Source organism: Phocoena phocoena, chromosome 14, assembly GCF_963924675.1.
Source record: "Phocoena phocoena chromosome 14, mPhoPho1.1, whole genome shotgun sequence".
NCBI lineage: Eukaryota > Metazoa > Chordata > Mammalia > Artiodactyla > Phocoenidae > Phocoena > Phocoena phocoena.
Genome location: NC_089232.1, coordinates 8,927,102 through 8,948,717, shown reverse-complemented (window position 1 = coordinate 8,948,717; position 21,616 = coordinate 8,927,102). Strand labels below are relative to the sequence as shown.

General features: G+C 49.9%; 1 protein-coding gene across 1 annotated transcript in view; it reads right to left on the bottom strand.

Moving 5' to 3' along the window:
- Positions 1–21,616, bottom strand: part of FAM178B (family with sequence similarity 178 member B) — a 96,112-nt gene that overhangs the window by 38,359 nt on the left and 36,137 nt on the right. The window contains 2 exon segments of the mRNA XM_065891622.1: positions 272–361; positions 4,573–4,691. Coding sequence (XP_065747694.1) covers positions 272–361; positions 4,573–4,691 — 209 coding nt within the window.

Genomic DNA, 21,616 nt, shown 5'->3' with positions numbered 1-21,616 from the left:
GGAGAGCAGAGAGAGCGCTAGGGCAGGGGTGCCTCCCTGGCACTGTGAGCCCTGGGCCCCGCTGGGAAGGAACTGAGAAAAATGGTGAGGCCTGGAGTCGAGGCCCCCTGGGGTTGTCGGGGGCAGGCGCAGGCGCAGGCGTGGTGGGCACGGGCTCCTGTGGCATCCCTCCCGGCCGTCGGCACGGTGCCTGCGATGATGCTCAGCAGTACTCACTGAACTGGATGCTGAACAGGTGTGGACTGCGAGCAGAGGGATGGGTGGGGCTCACCTTACAGATGTAGCTCAGGCTGCTGTCCAAGGCCGTCTCCTGGGGGGTGTCCTGCTGCTCAGTCTGGCTCAGGCTAGCCTCACTTTTAAGCTCGCTGAGGTAAGACAAAAACAAAGGAAAGGAAACTGGAGGAGATGGGCGCAAGGGGAGAAGTGAGGCAGAGAGGGAGCCCGCACTTGCTGAAGAACGACAGAGAGCCTGTGGATGATCCATTCAGCCTGGGACCCTGATGCCCTGTGCGTGCTGGTCACCCACTGCTGCGTAACAAATGACCCCCAAATGTAGAGGCTTAAACACAACAGATATGTATGATTCTGTGCAGTTTCTGAGGGTCAAGAATCCAGAGGCAGCGTGGAGGGGTGGGGAAGGGGGGCGCGTCTGGCTCTGGGTCTCTTGGGAGGCTGCCCCCAAGACGTTGGTGGGGGCACTGCTGTCAGCTTAGGCTTGACTGGGCGGGAGGAGCTGCTTCCCAGCTCACTCAGGGGTCACTGGCCTCAGTCCTTGCCGTGCAGGCCTCGCCACAGGGCTCTGCAACTTGCCCCGGCTTCCCCTGAAGCGAGTGACGTGAGAGAGAGGAGATGCCCGTCTGAGACGGAGGTTGCAGCCTTTCATAACCTAACCTTGGAGGTGACATCGCTTCTGCTGATTTCTCCAGGCCACACGGGCCAGCCTGACCTGGGGTGACAGAGAGCTGCACAAGGGGATGGATGCCAGGAGGTGCGGGGTCACCGGGGCCTCTTGGGGGCTGGCTCCCCAATGCTGCCGCTCCAGGAAGGCCTCCAGCTTTAGTTTTCTGGGACCTGGAAAACAGAAAATCATTCTCCACTGACCCCCAAAAGTCTTCCTTAAAAGCACTCTGTGTCCACACAGTTATGGTGAGTCTGCTCACGCACTGAAAAGGACACTATTTTGTAGCTTACGTCAGGTTAGACTCCAAAGTATCTGCAAGTAAGGTGAAATTAGAGTATAAGTGGTCCTCGGGAACCCCTCCAAAGATGTCCCACTACCATGCTGTCCATGGACAAGCCCGGCATGGCCAGTTTCCCCCTAGAGAGGAAACAGCCTGGATGAAGTTAGAGGCCAGGGTCGTATTGAAAACACCCTCTTTAAAGACCAGAGTCACACTCAGGGTGGCGAGAGTCCTACAGGGAGAGAGGCGCTAGCCGACAGCAGAGCCACACCACCCTCTGCACAAGCCTCCCAGGCACACGCTCCCTGGAGGAGACACTGATCGGGGGCACCCTCACTAAATGACGCTCTTTCTCTGGGCAAGTGTATATTGTTGGTTTCAAATGAGTAAGGTGACTGTATGACAAGGCTCCCTTTGCTGTCTCTTCCACTCCTCCACTCTTACTAACTGGCCTGGAGTTCCTGATAACAGCGGACTCTCTGTAAGTGAAGACGCCGATGATGACGACAACACTGTCAACAATAACAGCCTCTCGTGTAGCCCCCCCGCCCCCGGCCACAGTTCCCAAAGGCTCTGCTCTTCTTTACTTCTTGGTGCTGCTTCTCAGAGGGGCAAAAAAGAAACCCACCTCTAGGCACCCGGGAAATTGGTGTCAACAAACCAAAGTTGGGAGGGGGTGCGGGACAGGATTGGGATCAGACATTCTTCCAGGTTTTAGCATTTATTAGGGCCAGATTACGAATGGGTATGGCTGGCGCTCACGCATCTGGGCACACGCTGGGCCTGCGTCAGTGTGTGCAGGGGAGTTCTGGTTTGTACCAGCCCGTGAGCACGCACGGGGCCATGCAAGCATGGGTGGGAATGTTTTCAGATCCCCCGAAGGGTGGGGGCAGCCTCAGAGCCGACTTTGTGACTCTGCCCAAGAGGAGCGGGCTTTCAGACAGTTTGGTGCTGCCAGTGGGAGGAGGAGTGTAGAAAATGTGCGCTGGTGATGCGTCTTCTCAGAGCTGGGCAGGGGAAGTGTGGCTATGACGAGAGGCCTCTCTTTGCTGGGAAGGAAGGCCAGCCTTCCCAAGTGGACAGGGGAACAGCCTCCCCTGTGCCACCTCTGCTGGGAACAGCAGGAAACAAATCAGGGTCCTCGTCCCCGGCCTGCCTTTCTGAGGCTCGACTGGGACGTCGGCATCGTGACTGCTGTTCTGGGACGCGGCATCAGCTCATCCCCAGGCCTCCACCTCGGAGAAGAGGAATTCATAGCCTAATAAGCCCATTCCTCTCCCAGAGGCCTCAGCAGGTGAAGGGCAAGTTGAGGGTCCCACCACCAGACTCCACCTGCAAAGCAGCTTCATCCCACCCCTGCCTCCCAGCCTCAACACAGGCTTGGCGGAGTTAGGGCTCTCGGCCCTTGGCCAACAGCCAGGAGCTGGAGTTTGGGCTGCAGTGACATTGTTCTACACTCTTAAGAGAAGTATGTCAGTTTCTCTATTTGTTTTCCCCTATTACTGTTCGAAAAAATAATAAAGTGACCCTCTGCACCTTCTCTGAGGGAAGACTGTAAGGGAAGCTACAAGCACTGCCGCCACCATAACCGAGAGCCCAGCAGTGTGTCGGGTGCCCCACCACGGGGGCTGCAGGCAGGGTGCTCTCCTCAGGCCTGCACCGCCAGACCAAACCAGACCCGTCATCTGGGCTCTGCGAGACCGAGGTCAATGCAATGAAGAGGAATAGATGCTGTCCACTTGGCAGACATCAGACGATGCGCATGTGGTCCAGCAGCAGCAGGGCTGTTCCCTTCTGGAAGGAAATCCTGAAGCATTCAATGAGACGGTGATGAGTTTTAAGGAAATCTGAGATTAGGGACAACTGGTGAAAGACCTGTCTTTCTCACAGCAACGAGCAAGCCAGCCAAGCCAACCCGTGCGCCCACGTGTGCCCTCATTTCCAGTCTTGGCCACTGCAAGGCTTGTGGGTACCCTAGAGGAGCCCCAGGGCACCTGTTCGGCCAGCGGAGCCTTAGATGGTGACATCCCGAGAGGTCAACAGAGAAGCACTCGACGTGGAACCAACTGACACGGGACGAGCCTCCAAGGAGGACGACAGAGAGAAGACTGCCTGCCCTGAAGATTCTCTTGTGGCCCATGTAACCGTGAAGGACGTCACACCCTTGGTGGAAGAGATACCAGAATGTTCTTGGTGTTCCCTGAATAGTCTAGAGCAGGGGTCCCCAAGCCCTGGGCCGGTACAGGTCCGAGGCCTGTTAGGAACCGGGCCGCACAGCAGGGGGTGAGCGGCAGGCCAGCGCGCGAAGCTTCATCTCCCGCTCCCTGTCGCCCACGGCAGGCTGGCACATGGCAGGGTATTGGCAGCACAGCAAGTGTGGTTTGGTCTGGTTTGCTTTGGCAGACAATTACCAAACACAGTCGTGGAACAGGTTCTTAAGAAAGCTTTGGCCTTCCCCTAGAGAAACACCCACCCACCACGGCGCCCTGAGGGCTTGTCGGCAGGCGCAGCCTGTCTGGGGTTCTCAAACCAACTGCTCAAAGAACTCTCAACACAGAGTTTGGATGTACTGTAACTGACACCTTTACAACCCATTCACCCAAAACGAGTCGTCTATGTATCGTCCGGCTCTGTCCCTAGAGGGTGGGGACAAATTAGCATCGCTGCCCAGGGCACAAAGGGGGCACCCATGACACAAAGTGGAGCACTGTGGAAATTACATGTAAAATTGTGCCTTGCTGGCCATGAGCTGATATTAGGTAATGTGCCAGGAGGGGCTTGGAGACAGACCAAAGAGATTGGGACACGTCTTAGGAGAGGAGGGGCGGCGAGAGCTGAGTCAGGAAGGGGCGGGAACAAATGCCAGTCAGAGCGGCAAGACTCAGCCGTGCCTGGCTCGTCCCTGCCTCGAGGCTGCGTCACACGCCGTTCATTCGTGGTGCGCAACCATACTCAGGGGTACCTGTGTGCTGGGATTCCCTCAGACTCTGTGCTTCACCGTTTGGGCTAGAGCCTGAGCTTGGTATCTTCTTATTTTTAACCTCAAAAAATGCACATAATTTGGGAGTGCCCTGGTGGCCTAGTGGTTAGGACTCCGGGCTTTCACTGCTGTGGCCCGGGTTCGATCCCTGGTCAGGGAACTGAGACACATAATTTAAAATATTATGGCATATGACATTTACAGAAAAGGAAATACTTTAGTGTTTCCTAGCATGGATATATGTTTAGAAGAGTCTATTTGTGGGGTAATATCTTGTTTTGTTTTGTTTTTTACATTTTTCCTGAGGTGTAATTGGTACTACACATATTTAATGTACACGATTAGATGGGTCTGAACTGCTTTCAGTGGCTGTGGACCGCATGAGGAAGGACACCGAGGTGGGGGAGGTACTCACCTCCCATCGTGCTGGAGGGGCCCCGGGGGCTGCAAAGCAGGGCTGTGGGTACCCAGTCTGTGGAACGCGGCCGTGACCTCTTGCAGCGAGGGGCACCACAAGCTCGTGTCCGCATCTGTCAGGCCAAGGAAGGGTGGGGGGTTAGGGAGGGCACAGCAGGACAGGCCACACTGCGCCCACAAGCGGGGTGGGTAGCCCCATCCTCGGGCAGCACGGGTGTTATCTGGAGCGGTGAAGACACCAGTGGTTTCAGATACTTGCTGGCGCTTTGGGAACCTGGACATTCATTCTCCCGTCTTCAAGCTATGGCCACCTTGACGTGCAAGGGACCGGGGAGGACGGCACAGTGACCATCTCCACCAGGCAGCCGTTGGGGCACTGAGCTGCCACGAGCTGAGCCAGATGCCAAGTCCCGAACCAGAGGCCTCGAGACAGCAAGACTCAGGAGACACCAGGCTCCGCGGCCCTGGGCTCTCTGCCACCAAGGGCTGAGGCCAGCTCTGCACCTACTGTGGGCTCAGCAGTGCCTTGGCGGCAACGTCTAGGCACTCCCAGGTCCACCGTCCCTGCCAGGGCCCCTCCTTGCAGCCCAGGACGCATCTTCTCAGCAAGCTCGAGCTTCGAGGACATTCTCTCTTAACAAGACGTGAACGATACTCTGACCACATCAGCAAAGGGGAAAAACCTTACAGACTGAGGGCCTTTTCTCCTGTCAGGCTATTTAAGGATATTTTCTGAACCGGGAGAACAGAGAAATAACAGGCAACGCGGTGGAGCGTATTTCCCAGAGACGGCTGCACCTCTGCACCGCGCTCCACGTGCTCTCCTGCACTGCGGCGTCCACAGCCTCAGCGGGGGGCAGCGCCCACGTCTCCACCCTCTCACCCCTCCACGTCATCTTATGTACTGACTTGATTGCTTTTTGTTTGTCTTTCCCCATTAGAATGTAAATTCCACAAGGACAGGGACTAGGTCTGTGCTGTTCATCCCTGCACACCCAGAGCCTAGAGGAGTGGCCAGTGTGTGGAGGGAGCTGATGGATGGATGGATGGATGGATGATGAATGAACACATGAATGGAGAGCATCCTACACAAACCTGACCAAGCAGTACATGACTAAGAGGGAAACTGGAAAAACGTCACAAGCTGGCAGTGCTGAGAAGGCAAATGAGGGATCTGACAGCGGGTGAGTTGTGGGAATCGAGAGTGTGGAAGCTGGGCCAGGAGCGTATGAGCAGCTCAGGCTTGAACCTTCCCACCTGAGGGCCCCCCTCGATGGACCCCACCGTGTCACCAAAGACAAAAAGGTGACCCAGTAGAACCCCTGACCTCAGGGAGCTCAAGTCTAGGAGGGAGAGGAGCCAGGCAGATAAACAAATACAAGAGAGTGTGTTCCCGCAAAAATCTAAGCCGGGGAAAGGTATGGAGCCTACTCAGGGAAGGGGAAATTAACTGGGGGCTGGGGGAGGCGGAACGGCAGGTGGGAAGCACACGCCCGGCAAAGGGACAGAAATGACAAAGAGCATGAAAGAGCCTGGCACATCCAGCGACCCAAGGCAAGAAACAGGGCGTCCTCAACGAGCTGAGGTGTCTCGGCAACGGTCCCGTGTGGCTGCAGAGCCAGCAGACGGTGGAACGGCCGGCGGAGGGTCTGAGTCCCGTCCAGGGACGAGCCTTGGGCCGGTCGGCATCGAGTGTCTCTCTCTGGAAACGTATACGGGTCGAGGCTCACCCAAGTAGTAATGAGACTCTGGGAGGAGGAAAAACCTTCTTGTTTGTTTATTTTTTTCCTCTTGGGCAGCTTAACAAGTCCGAGAAGGGTAATGCTACCCCTTGCCCGCTACACAAACTAGCTGGGAAAAATGAAGGCTGCAGAACACAATGAGAGAGGACTGTTTCCCTGAGCCTGAGCCATGGGGGACAGTGTGGGTGGCCGGTGACCTTGCCAGGGAGGGGAAGACGGTGTAGCAAGAGAATCAACCCAGCGGGGCAGCGACATCCTGCCCACAGCCTTGGACCCGGCTCCCCACGGCAGCCCCCGCAGGTGCCTCTGAAGCCCCGTGACAGCAGCAGTGCAGACCCCACCGGCCAGAGGCCCAGCCTGGCCTCGGCTCCTCTCCCTGCGCCTCCCTGGTGATTACTCCACACGCCCGCTCCACCCGGGGTTAAGGTGTCAGGAGCGGTCAGAGAAAGGGGCCTGGGTCACCTCGGGGTCAATCAGTCCCCATCCGACAGCCCGGGAAGTTGGTTAAGTGAGGACAGGCACCGAGAGCCCGTAATTAACGCTGCCTGTAAGTAGGCCATGTGCTCAGCTTTTCCTGAGCACGGTTTGCCCGAAGGAGGGTTTTCTGGGGAGCTGACACAGAAGAAAAGTCTCGCGAACTCAGCTCCTCTACGCCCACAGCACGGTCATCTGAGGTGATCCCCCGGGGAAGCACCAGGGCCCTGGGCCGTGTCCAATGGCAGCGCCAACAGCCCCGCGCATCTGGGCTCTGTTTATTAACTGTGAATCTGAAAGCTCTCCTGGGATGGAACTGAGGCTTCGGGGGAAGTCAGGGGAAGAAAGGCATCAGGTCTGAAATAAAAGTGACTCTTCCATCTGCGACTCCGAAGCAGCTTTACGTCACATAACCCACTCTCCTCGCACCATTTCCACTGAATGGGACAACCAGGCACATCCTGAGAACCCTCCTCAGCACTGGCCATGCCAGCCCCCCTGCCCGGGCCTGCTCACCCCTTCTTCACACCCACCAGGTCCCATCCTGGGCCTTAGGGGAGCAGAGTCTTCAGACATCTGTCCTTGTCCTCCTTCTCCCCGCCCCCAAATCGAGTTGCTAAGGAGCATTCTGGGTGTTGCAGGCGCCATCTGACTGGGTCCTGATTCTCTGACACCGTCTGAGACCCCTCAGTGCCACAGCAGGCGGAGTCCCCGTCAGCTGTAACGGGGGTGCTGGTTCCCAAAGGAACGCAAGCTACCGACCCATCACACACCCGAGCGTGGGTGGGGCTCACAACATTTAGGGGAGGCTTAAAATCGTATGGTTTCTTATCCTCCCAACTCTGATTACTTAACTCCCCTCAGCACTCTTGTATTTAAATTGAAACTTGTTCTACATCACGGGCTTTAGTCAATCAACTCTAGCTCTAGTCATTTAAAATTGTTATTCAGTCAACAAACAGCAAGTGAACAGCAGGCGATTAAAGTTCTGGTGTCATGCAGCTGAAGGTTTCGTGGGGAAACAGAAAACGCTCACGAAAAATAAACATACCGTGCCCGGGTGTGTAAGTGGCGGGGAAGGAAAGGGGTCAGGGTGACGCAGGGCGATGCTACGGGCGGGCGGAAGAGCCCTGCAGAGACCTGGAGGGGAGGGGCCCGGCGCCCAGCCCACAGACCCACCCCTCTGCGGGGCTAGGAGGAAGGGCGAAGGAGACGTTATCAGAGGGATGATCCGAGTGTGCGGTAGAAACACAAAATCCTACCCAGCCCACATTTCAAGAACACGCACGTTTCACTGCCCCAACTACAGCATGAGCACGGGACAGAGCCTCTCACGGCTTCCCCACAGAGCACCGCCCCGGCGGTGGGACCCTGATGCGCCCCGACCCAGACCCGCTCGCTGCTGCTCCGGCCTCTCACGCCCCCTGGCTCCCCCCCAGACCTGCGCTGCCCGCTTTCTTCCTAATCTTCTTGTTCCTTCTCTGCTGGGCAACCCACCCTGCTGGCCCCTTGTTTTCCCTTTTCTTGCCATTCCCCCGGAGCTCAGGCCCTCCCCACGGGGCCCTAGAGCCTCCCTGCCTACCTCGCTGTATGTAACGCAGCGGGCACCCACCCCTCCACACACTCCCCTCACCACACACCACGCTACTCACACACATCCCCACACACGTACCGACACGCCCCACCACACAGATGCGTGCACACACCACCCATTCACACACACACACAGAGGCTCTGTCGGCCCCTGGTCTGCTGATCCACGAGCTGAGGGTGTGTGCAGGGCAGGTGATGCCGTCCCCAGGCCACCTCTCCTCTCCCCTGCCCTCCGTAACTCACACCACTGCCCCGTGTCACCTAACACCGTTGAGCATCCCAGGCCCTGTGTGTAGGACAGACCTACACTGAGCCAAACCACTGAACCCATGGTATCTGCTAGAATTAGATTCAGCTGCAAATAACAAAAAGCCCCCCCCCCAAACAAAAAACCCACCTGGGCTTAATAAGCTAGAGTTTTATTTCTCTCTGATGAAAAAGAAGCCTGGAGTGGGCGGCCACACAGTGGGGACCTGACTGATCTGTGGGACCCTGGGTGACGTTGCTGCTCCACCGTTCTCAGCAGGTGCCTCTCCTTCTCAAGACCACCTGGCAGCCCAGGGTGGCTGCTGGAGGCCCGGCTATTATGTCTCACCTCCAGGCAGCTACTTCCTCACTTTGCTACTTTAGTACACATTCTTGAGGTTTTTTTTTTGTTTGTTTGTTTGTTTTTGTGCGGTACGCGGGCCTCTCACTGTTGTGGCCTCTCCCGTTGTGGAGCACAGGCTCTGGACGCGCAGGCTCAGCGGCCATGGCTCACGGGCTCAGCCGCTCCGTGGCATGTGGGATCTTCCCGGACCGGGGCACGAACCCATGTCCCCTGCATTGGCAGGCGGACTCTCAACCACTGTGCCACCAGGGAAGCCCTCTTGAGTTGTTTTTAAGGATGCAAGGCCCCTTCAGTGTGTCTCAGGAAGGCAGCAGCAAACTACCCTCTCAAGTTTCAAAAGCAAGAATTTGAGACTGATTCAGACTCAACCAAAGACGTCCCAGTAACGTCCCTGAATGCATGGCCCACCGGTTCTCTCTCACTTTGGAACCTGCAGTTTGGGGAATGCTCCTGACCTCTGGAATAAAATGAAACAGAAGACACCAGGGACTTCCCTGGTGGCGCAGTGCTTAAGAATCCTCCTGCCAATGCAGGGGACATGGGTTCGAGCCCTGTTCCGGGAAGATCCCACATGCCGTGGAGCAACTAAGCCTGTGCACCACAACTACTGAGCCTGTGCTCTAGAGCCCGCGAGCCACAACTACTGAGCCCGTGCTCCGCAACAAGAGAAGCCACCGCAATGAGAAGCCCATGCACCACAACAAAGAGTAGCCCCCGCTCACCACGACTAGAGAAAGACCGCACGCAGCAACGAAGACCCAATGCAGCCAAAAAAACAAAACCCCAAACCCCCAAAACACAACAACAACAACAGAAGAAAAGGTATCCACACACAGCACCTTGGGCAGCAGACAGTCTAAGGGAAGGTGGTGTCTGCTGTCTGTTCTGGATCAGGGGCCCAGCTAAGAACCTAAGGCAGTGGTTCTCAGACTTGTCTGCACAGTTTGGAATCACTTAGGGAGCAGCTTCAAATATTGCTGCCACCTGTGTCCCCCCCGCCGTGACTGTGGTTTAATTAGGGTGGGTGTGGCCTGGGCTCTGGAATTGTTAAGTCCCAAGTGATTCTAATACCAGCCAAGTTCGGAAACCCCTGCGCTAAGGAAAGCCGTGGCCCTCACACCAGAGCGGCACCCTGGGGCCCATCCTCACTTGCTCTGGCTGATAATGCGGGCGGGGGAGAGGCAGGAATGAAAGGAAGGCAGCCCCAGGCCAGCATCACTCCCAGGGCTCCCAGCCTGTCTCCCAGCCTTTCTCAGCCTGGCCGCACGTCACGACCACCTGGGAGTTGAAAAAAAATCCTGTACCAGTACTATTCTACGTGTGTCCTGGGAGATCAAAGCTACCCGAGCCCAGCAGCTCATGGAGGGCACCCTGTGACCCGGCTGTACAGGTGGTGGGCCAGAGTCAAAGGTCCAGGGAGATGCCCGCTGAGCTGGGGTAAAGCACGCGTGCTGGTCCCCACGGGGCCCGCGGACCCCGTGTCCTGACCTTGGAGGAGCAGACAGGCAGCTCCCCAGCTGACTGACCGCGGGGTTTCAGAGGGCCTGGTGGGGAGAGATGCTGACGTCTGCTGTGGGAAACACACACGGTCCCGGAGACGTGGCCACTCATTCAACGGATATAGTCCGCGTCCTACTGTGTACTCGGCTCATGGAGCTGCCAGGGACGCAAGTGAAGGCTAAAACAAAAACGAGCAAAGACATGGTCCCTGAGCTCTGGGGCTCACAGCCCATCGGGAGAGACAATATGAATCAAAGTATCGACACATCAGCTATAACCAGAGCCACAAAGAGTGGGAAAGGGATAGTGGGAGTAGAGGAAGGCGGGGCTGGATGTGGGGTGGGAGAGGGGGGCAGTGCAGACCTGCCTCGGGAGGCAATGCTAGAGAGGCCGTGTGAGCCCAAGGAAGAGGTGGAGTGAAGAAGGCAAAAGCCAGGGAGTTGCTGGGAGGAGGGAAGAGAGATCCTGGGTGGAGAAACCGGCACATGCAAAGGCCCTGCAGCAGGAGGACAGATGGGGGTGGGGGAAAGAAAGTCAGTGAGGCCGGAGCACAGAGAGCAAGACAGAGAAAAAGATAAAATGAGCTGGACTGGGGGGTCAGGCTGACCACATAGGAAACTGTGCACTCCATACAGAGAGTATGAAGCTCAGGCTTTCCAGCCCCCTAATTATCTGTAAAATGGAAAAATAATACTATCTACTTGTTGGATGGTTGTGGTGACTGAATGAGACTGGCAAAGCCCTGTGCTCAGTGCCTGGCACGAGCTCTCTAGAAATGTTAGCTATTATTCTTAATGAAACTACTTTTATCATCACCACAGACAATAACATGTTTCAAAAATGAGGATCAATTATGAAGCTGAATTACTGTTATTGTCGTGTTCCTGTTGAGGGCTCTGGAGGGGCCGTGCTGAGCCAACGACAGTTCACAGTTCCGAGGGAGCTGATGCCGGGTGGGCATCTCCCGGGTGGTCCTCAACGTGTCTTCCTGCCCATGTGGGTCCACATAACACTCTCGCGGCACCAGGGTGCTGGGGCGGCAGACCTGGATCCCGGCCTGACTCTTGGGGCCTGGGGATAGAGGCACCTGCCCTGTGAGGTTCAGAAGTGAAGGGCACCCACACGTGAGCACAGAGTGGGCCCTGGGCCTGGCACGTAAGTGCTCCTTGCACGTGTGTGATCCACGAATAATAAGGCCATGTGGAGCCCTGAGGGGCCACTGTCCACAGGCTGGGCCTCCAGTCCGGGAGGCTCTAGGGGCTCTGGATGGATTGCTTCCTGCCACTCCAGCTGGAGACTGCCCTGCCCACCATGGGAGACAGATCAGGTGAAGGGAGGACAACTCCTCGTAAGACTGCGAAGAGTAGAAAGCGTCAACCGGATCTTATAGAACTAAGGGGTTTTTGACTGCTTGAAAACCATGCGAGGAAACAAAAAGAAAAACAAAAACCAACCAGCTGAGAACAGGCTGAGAGATAAATGGCCAAAACAGAACTACAAAAATTAAGAGGTGCAGACAGTATTTAGAACATTTGTGCTGCTTAGTTCCTTCAGTTTCTCTAATGATCTCCGATTTATAAAGAAGTACATTTTTGTTCTGATAACAGCTATCATTTTGAGTGTCCCCTGTACACCAGGTGTTTCACATACATAATTGCTGCTAACTGAAAACAATCCTTGGTGCTCAGTGCTGGCCCCTCAGGTGAGAACTGGGCATCTGACTGCCCAGTTCCACCTGTGTCCTGATGCCACTCCAATGCTGCTGCAGGGTTTTGCCAAGGGAGTGACTTTCGGACACCCTGACTCCACTCCATCCACCCCATCCTACACGCCATCACCAAACATGCATCCCTGTGTTCCCATGATATGCGGCTGCTCAAAATTTCTAATAATGAGTCTGCCCAGAGCTCCAATCAAAGAATGCTTTTGCTGCTCTCCAAACTTTTTTTTTTTAACTGGAGTATAGTTGCTTTACAATATTGTGTCAGTTTATACTGTACAGCAAAGGGAATCAGCTCTACATATACATATATCCCCTCTTTTCTGGATTTCCTTCTCATTTAGGTCTGCTGGTCTGCAAACTTTTTTGATGGTACATACCTGTCATTAAAGTTTTTTAAGTTATACCTCCAACAAATACACATTTATAAGCTATGTAATTGCACAGCGATACTAATATGTTATGTATGTGATATAACATATTAAAAACAGAAGTTAACATGAGCTACAGTGATCTAAGTTTCCAACTTAAGAAACTGGGTGGGGGGGAGCGATGGGGAAGGAAGCAAATCAAACCCAAAACAAGCAGAAGAAAGGAAATAAAGGTAAGAGCAGAAATCAGTGAAATAGAAACAAAAAACTGTAAGGAAAATAAATGAAACCAAAAGCTAGTTCTTTGAGAAGATCAATAAAGTTGATAAACCTGTGACCTGACTGATCAGGAAGTAGAGAGAAACACAAATTACCAATATCAGAATGTGAAAGAGACCATCATCGATTCAACAGACATTAAAAGGAGAATAAGGACTTCCCTGGTGGCTCAGTGGTTAAGAATCCGTTTGCCAGTGCAGGGGACACGGGTTCAAGCCCTGGTCAGGGAAGATCCCACATGTCTCGGAGCAACTAAGCCCACGTGCCACAACTACTGAGCCTGCGCTCTAGAGCCCACGAGCCACAACTACTGAAGCCCACGCACCTAATGCAGCCAAAAATAAAATAAAAATAAATAAATTTTTTAAAAGGATAATAAGAGAATATTATGAAAAAGTCTATATCAATAAATTTGACAATTAAGATGAATGGACACAAACTAACAAAGCTTACTTAAGAAGAAACAGACATCATAAATAACCATATATGTATTTTTAAAAATCAGATTTGTAGTTTAAAATCTTCCCACATGAAACAAAGCTCAGATGGCTTCACTGGCTATTTTTACCAAACATTTAAGGAAGAAATAATACCAGTTCTACCCAAACTCTTCCAGAAAATTGAGGAGGAGGGAATATTTCTTAACATACTCTATGAAACCAGCATTACTCTGATACCAGAACCAGAAAGAGAAAAGCACAGACGAATATCCTTCATGCACATAAATGTAAGAGTTCTCAGCAAAAATTTACCAAGCTGAATCCAACAATACATAAAAGATTAATATATTATGATCAAATAGGATTTATTCCAGAATGCAAGGATGAAGGAATAAACATTCGAAAATCAGTCAGTGTAATTCCCCATATTAAGAGACTGAAGAAGAAAAACCATATAATCATCTCAAAATCCAATATACATTCCTGATAAAAATTATCAGCAAAGTACAAGTTTATTAAGATTGTAGGATACATGGCCAATCTGCAAAAACCAAGTGTATATCAGTACACTAGAAATTAATAATTTGAAAATGAAATTAAGAAAACAATTCCATTTACAATAGCATCAAAAAATACAATATTTATGGGCTTCCCTGGTGTTGCAGTGGTTGGGAGTCCGCCTGCCGATGCAGGGGATGCGGGTTCGTGCCCCGGTCTGGAAGGATCCCACATGCCGCGGAGCGGCTGGGCCCGTGAGCCGTGGCCGCTGAGCCTGCGCGTCCGGAGCCGGTGCTCCGCGGTGGGAGAGGCCACAGCAGTGAGAGGCCCGCGTACCGCAAAAAAAAAAAAAAAAAAAAAAAAAAAAAAAAAATAATAATAATAACATTTAGGAATAAATTTAGCAGAAGAATTGCAAGACTTGTATACTGAAATGTTGAAAGAAACTAAAGAAGATTCAAATAAATGGAAGGATATCCCATGTTTATGGATTGGAGGACTTACTACTGTCAATTTCCCCCAAATTGGTCTATAGATTCAGTACAATCCCAATTAAGACTGCAGTGGTATTTTTTTGTTTTGTTTTTATGCAAAGGACCTAGAAGAACCAAAACAACTTTGAAAAAGAACAAAGTTGAAGAATTCAAACGACATGATTTCAACACTTATAAAGCTACAGTAATCAAGACATAAAAATCAATGAAACAGAATAGAGTTCAGAAACAGACCCACACACACATGATCAACTGACTTCTGATAAAGGTGCCAAGGTAATTCAATTCAGAAAGGATAATCTTTTCAGCAAATGGTGTTGGAACAACTGGATAGCCATATGTAAAAAAAATTAATTTTAAATTACACCATAAACATTATTAACTGGAAATGGATCACTGACCTAAATGAAAGGTTAATTATAAGTTATAAAACTTATTTTAATTATAAATTATAAAGCCAAATTATAAAACTTTTAGAAGAAAATAGGAAAAGATCTCAGTAACACACATTTCACAAATATTTCTTAAATATGATGCTAAAAGCACAAACTATATGGGGCTTCCTTGCTGGCGCAGTGGTTAAGAATCCGCCTGCTGATGCAGGGGACACCGGTTTGAGCCCTGGTCCGGAAGGATCCCACGTGCCACGGAGCAACTGAGCCTGTGCACCACAACTGCTGAGCCTGCGCTCTAGAGCCTGCAAGCCACAGCTACTGAAGCCCGCGCGCCTACAGCCTGTGCTCCGCAACAAGAGAAGCCCGTGCACCGCAACAAAAAGTAGCCCCCACTAGCTGCAACTAAAGCCCACGCGCAGCAACGAAGACCCAGGGCAGCCAAAAATAAATAAATAAATAAAATAAATTTATTAAAAAAAAAAAGAAGATATACAGATGGCAAATAAGCCTTATGCAAAGATCATCAGGTTTTAGGGAAATGCAAATTAAAACAATGAGCTACCGCTACATACTTCTTAAAAAGACTGACTATACCAAGTGGTAGGGAAGATGTGGAGCAACTGGAACTCCCCCTCACTGCTGGTGGAGATGGTATGACCACTTGGAGAAAAATAGTTTGGCAATGTCTTAACAACTTAAACACACATATATATGACCCAGCCTATCCACCTGTAGATGTTTACCCTAAGGGACCTCCCCACAAAGACTTGCATAACCATGTTTATAGCAGCTTTATTTTAACAGCCCCCAAAGTGAAAACAACCGAAATGTCCGCCAAGACTTGACTTGGATGAACAAAATGTGGTACTGCCCGGCAACAGAATACCACCCGGCTATTGAAAGGGATTAACTATGGATACATACAATAGCACATGAGAATTTCAAAGTAATTGAAAGAAGCCAGACCAGAAAAAAAAAAAAAAAAAAAAGAGTACCTACTGCATGGTTCCATTTATATAAAATTACAGAAAATGCAAACTAATCCGGAGTGACAAAAAGTAGATCGGTGGTTTCTTAGAGACAAAAGGGGAGAGAGATGAATTAATTACAAAGAGGCACAAGAAAACTTGGAGGGCAGGGGACAACGGATATAATTTTTTGATGTGGTGACAGTTTTATGGGTATATACCTGTGTTTCCTGTATAAGTTGTACACGTTAAATGTGTATAGGTTAATGTATGTCCATTTTGCCTCAACAAAACTGTTTTTTTAAAAAGATGAGTTAAAATGTAAATGTTTTCTTTTCACACCCTGGGGGCTCATCTACCTCCAGGACCCCTCGACTCTGGAGAAAACCCTGTCCAACTTGTGCTGTGTGGGCTGTGGCCTCTCCTGACACCCAGGGAGAGAGCTGGGAAACTCTTAGAAGAGAAACTCTCCACTGGAGGCAATTTCAGAATACCGAAATGACGGAAGAAAGATGGTGTAAATACAACCTGTAAATATAAAAACATATATTATGTGGATTGTGCATTAATTCTGTTCCCGGAAATCATCACGAGAAACTGTTAATAAGGAGCACTTGGGGAGAGGAAGGGGCCGTGGGGAGTGGGCAGGGAGGGAGGCGTTCGCTTTTCACTTTGCACCTTTCTCTTGTATTTGAATTTTCAGCACTTGGTACGTAGGGCACTTTTGAAAAAATAAAACCAGGTTCCATTGGCTAGTGAGTTTCTTGGTCATCTTTGGGTTTGTGTTATTCTTTTTACAAGAAGCTACCTTATAGATATTATCTGGGAGGGAGGAAGGAAGGAAGGTTGAGAAGGGGGAGGAGAGAGGATGCAAGCAAGCAATGACAGAAAGGAAAGCCACTCACAAAACGGGGCTCGCCCAAGAGAAATTACGATCCTGGAGCTCTGGGGACAAAGGGAAAAGCATAGTGACCAAGTGAGGAAGGACAAAGTGTCCAAAGACACTGCTCATGAAAACAAAATGAATTTGTTCTGAGAGCTAAATTTCTCGCCCACTTAAAAAACATCCAAAGAATGTACTGGCCTGGGTCTTTTATTCTGTTATATTCTCCCCTTCCCACACAACTATCATAGAAGCTGGCAGGGAATGGAATGAGTAGGTCAGAAGGAACAACATTGTCTTGGAAACTAGCGGGAAAGGAGCTACACCTGTTTTACTTCTCTTCTAAAGTGTTTTGATCTCACTGACGGAGCTGCTCTTCTCCAGGCACTGCTGCCTAGTCAGTATGATTGGCACTGGGTTACTGGCCAGTCCTACACCAGCACAGCCAAAACATGTTTGTTAGAGAAACATGAGGTCATTTCTCGCAAGCAATTAGTTGCACAACAATATGTTTGCTTTCAAAACCAAACTTTGCCATAAAAAAAAAAAACCCAAAAACTATTAGAGCTAATAAACGAGTTCAGCAAGGTTGCAGGATACAAGGTCAATACACAAAAATCTGTTGTATGCCTACACACAAGCAAGGAATGATCTGAAAAGAAAACGAAGAAAAGAATTCCACTTACGATAGTATCAAAAAGAATAAAATAATTAGGAATAAATTTAACAAAAGAAGTGTAAGACTTGTACACTGAAAACCACAAAACATTCTTGAAAGAAATTAAAGAAGATCTAAATAAACGGACAGATATCTCCTGCTCATGGATCAGAAGACTCAATATTAATAAGATGGCAGTAACACTCAAAGTCACTTACAGATTCGACACAATCACTACTGAAAGCCCAGCTGTCATTTCTGAAGAGACTAATAAGCCAATCCTAAAATTAATATGGAAATACAAGAGACCCAGGATAGCCAAAACAATTTTGAAAAGAGCAAACTTGGAGAACTCACACTTCCCAATTTCAAAACTTACTACAAGATACCATAATCAAGAATTTGCAGTACTGGCATAAGGACAAATATGTGTGTGTGTATACACACACACACACACACACGCACACGCACACACATATATATCAATGGAATAGAACCGAGAGTCCAGAAATAAACTCGTACATCCATGGTCAACTGATTTTCCACAAGGGTGCCAAGATAACTCACTGTGGGAAAGAGTAGTCTTTCAACAAATGGTCCTGGGACAAGTGGATATCCACACGCAAAAGACTGAAGCTGTACCCCTATCTCGCACCATATACAAAAATCAACTCAAAATGGATCGAAGACCTAAATGGAAACACTAAAACTATAGAATTCTCAGAATAAAACGTAAGGGAGGGACTTCCCTGGTGGTGCAATGGTTAAGAATCTGCCTGCCAATGCAGGGGACACGGGTTTAAGCCCTGGTCCAGGAAGATCCCACATGCCGCGGAGCGACTAAGCCCGTGCGCCACAACTACTGAGCCTGCGCCCTAGAGCCCGTGAGCCACAACTATTGAAGCCCGCACGCCTAGAGCCCGTGCTCCTCAGCAAGAGAAGCCACTGCAGTGAGAAGCACGCACACCGCAAAGAAGAGTAGCCCCGCTCGCCGCAACTAGAGAAAGCCCGTGCAGCAAACACCCAATGTAGCCAAAAATAAATAAACTAAATAGAAAACAAACAAACAAACATAAGGGAACATCCTCATGACCTTGGACTAGGCAGTGCTGTCTTGCTTGACATCAAGGTATAGGCAGCAATAGAAAACAACAGCTAAATTAGAGTTTATCAAAATTAAAAACTTCTGCGCATCAAGAGAATGGAAAGATGACCCACAACATGGGAGAAAACATTTGCAAATCACACGTCGGGTAAGGGTCTAATATCCAGAGTATATAAAAGAACTGCAACTCAACAAAAAAAGACAAACAATCCAATCACAAAACGAGCAAAGCATTTGAACAGATACTTCCTCAAAGAAGATATACAAACGGCCAACAAGCACAGGAACAGGTGCTCAACACGCTTCGTCATTAGAGAAATGCAAACCCAAACCCACAAGGAGATATCACTTCACACCCACTAGTATGACTATGATCAAGAGATGGACAATAACAGATGTTGGCAAGGATGTGGAGAAATTGGAACCCTCAGACATGGCTGGTGGGAATGTAACGTGACGCAGCCGCTTCAGGAAATAGTTTGGCAGTCCTTCAAAAGGTTAAACATAGAGCCACCGTATTACCCAGCAATTCCACTCCTAAGCATATACCAGTGAGAACTAAACACGTATGTCCCCGTGAACACCTGTGTGCGAATGTTCACAGCAGTGTTGCTCACAAGGGCCAAAAAGTGGAAACGACCCAAGTGCCCATCAACTGACGAATGGATATAATGCGGTACAGCCATAAAATGCAATATTATTCGGCCGTAAAAAGGAATGCTACGACACGCATGAACCTTGAAAACATTATGCTAAAAGAAGCAGACACAAAAGGTCACATGTTGTCTCATTTCATTTACATGAAATGTCCAGAATAAGCAAGTCCACTGAGACAGAAGGTAGATTAGAGGTTGCCAGGGGGCTGGGAGGAGTGGGGAGTGGGCAGTGCCTGCTGAGGTCTGAGGTTTCTTTTTGCGGGTGATGAAAATGTTTCAGAATTAGATAGTGGTTGAACAGCTCTGTGAATCATACTGAATCATACACTTTAAAAGGGTGAATTATATGGTGCATGAATTATATCTAAATCACAACAACGACAACAACAACCTGTCCTGGTCTTGCCAAATATTAATGAAGCTTCACTACACCTGTAATGGCCCCCACTGTCCTCCAAGATCTGGCCCGAAACGTCCAGTCTTATCTCCTACTCGGCCCCTTAAAGGAAGCCCCACTCTCGCTGCTCCTGGCTTCCCTCGAATCTCTCCACAGCCAGGGCTATGCCCAGGGCTGCAAACCAGTAGAACTATATTCTATCTACAGTCAAATAGTCTGCAGATGGGTTCACAGTGGGGGTTTTTTGGGTTTTGTTTTCTAACAGAATTAGTTACCAACAGGAGATTTCACATAAACATCCGTATTCTGGCTACAACAGACTCTGCTGGCTGCCTATCCAAGAGCCATGCTCCCCTTCCTCCCTAGGAAGGGAACGCTCGTTTCATCCTGGTGTCTGCTCAGGGCAAGTGGGTCCAACCCAGTGGAGGAACCACATCACCCCATGGTGGAAAGCCACAGCAACAGAAACAGGCTCTGGCTGTTTGAGCAGAAAACAGTTTTATTAAATGTCAAAGACCGATTGACCTTAAAGCTCATGAAGCTTAAACTCCAGGACACCTCACCTGCACAGCCCTGTGAGTGTTCTAGGTTAGGTAGGGAAGCCAGGCCACAAGCAGCAGGCGATTCTCCATGAACAGTTCTGGAAAATATCCTAGAGATCTAGGACAAAGAGCCCTGGTATTTACTTGGTATGATTTCTTGACTCATTTCTCAGTCAATGTTCCCTTTCATACTTAATTTTCCATGTAGTGAATTAGATGCTCCAGATGTTAGAATTACAAAGATTTAAAGCAGCTATTATGACTATGCTCAAGATGGTAAATGAAAATATGCTCATATTAAATATGAACAAATAAGAAATCCCAATAGAGAAACAGAAACTATAAAAAAACAATAAAGGACTAAATGGAAATTCCAAAACTAAAAATTCAAATATTTGAAAGGAGGCTGGAAAAAAAAGTCTCCTGGATTCTACCCTGGAGGTATAGGATTCCTGAGGCTGAAAATTCTTTAGACAAAGCCACGGTATTCAAAGGGTACCGGCAGTTGGAAGGGGTCTTCTAGACCCTGTGATCCAGTTCTGTCTAATAAAACAAAATGGAAAGAATGTCCTGATGAAAAGAGAGAAAAATATATAAGAAGCAATGTTCTCTTATCCCTCACCCTTATTTATCCTTTCTGCCTTGAACACTGCTGTCTTGTGAGAGCACAAGATGATGCCTGGAGCTACAGAAGCCATTCTGCAGCCTTCAGGGGGAGTAGTGGGAAGGGAGACACAAGCTAAGCCAGAGCCCTGGTGATGCAAATCTGTTGAACATACCATGGAACAACCTGCTTCTGGATTTCTTGTCATGTGAGATGATAAACTGTTCTTAATTGGACATCTGTTACTTACGAGTCCAAGTACATCCCAACTAAAACACAGAGTCTCTTGAAAATGGACAGATCTGGCGACACGGAACCAGCCAGCCTTTTTAGACAGGCCAGGAGCTCTCCAGTTACCGATCTCACTAGGTCCCCACTGCAACCGAGTTTGCAATCCCTGCCCTACACGTCTTTTGAAAGATGAATCAACCGCTCCCTCTCCTACAAAGCACTTCCCGATTCCTGCCTCCCCCATCTAACTAGAAGTAGTTTCCCGAAGTTCTGCCTCTGCCTCCTCTCTATCTCCTATTGTAATTGGACACTTAATCCCCTCCCACCTATCAGTCCCCTGAGGGCAGGAACCATCTTCTTAAACCAGGAAAACAATTCCCACCTTACGCCAATCCTCCAGCAAACGCTGGGCTCTCAGCCCTTAGCCCCAGTCGCCCGGAGCACACCCATGACGATCAACTCTGAAGCCTGGATCCCAGGCCCTGCCAGAGACCCGGCCCCATCCGGGCTCTCCCCTTACTCAGGAAGCATGCTGTGATGAAGGCGATTGTGTAAGACCTTTCCCGGGATAATCTGGGAAGAACCTCTGGTCAGCTACATATTCCAGAAAAAGATGGAAATGTACACACCTGCAAGTCTCCCCCATTTTACAAAAGAGAAAGGCCAGGCAACTTGAAAACTCACATACCAATCACAGATCCAAAGCCCCACAGTTCTGCCCCAGAGGGCGGTGCCCCACAGAGGACAAGGACACTCAGAGCACCTCAAGTCGTTGACAAATCTGAGAAACATGACTTCCTTTTGCATCAATCCTGGATCTAATTTAACCATACAAATGCTCCCTGAACTAGCAGTTGATTTCCAGTTCCAGCTTTTGG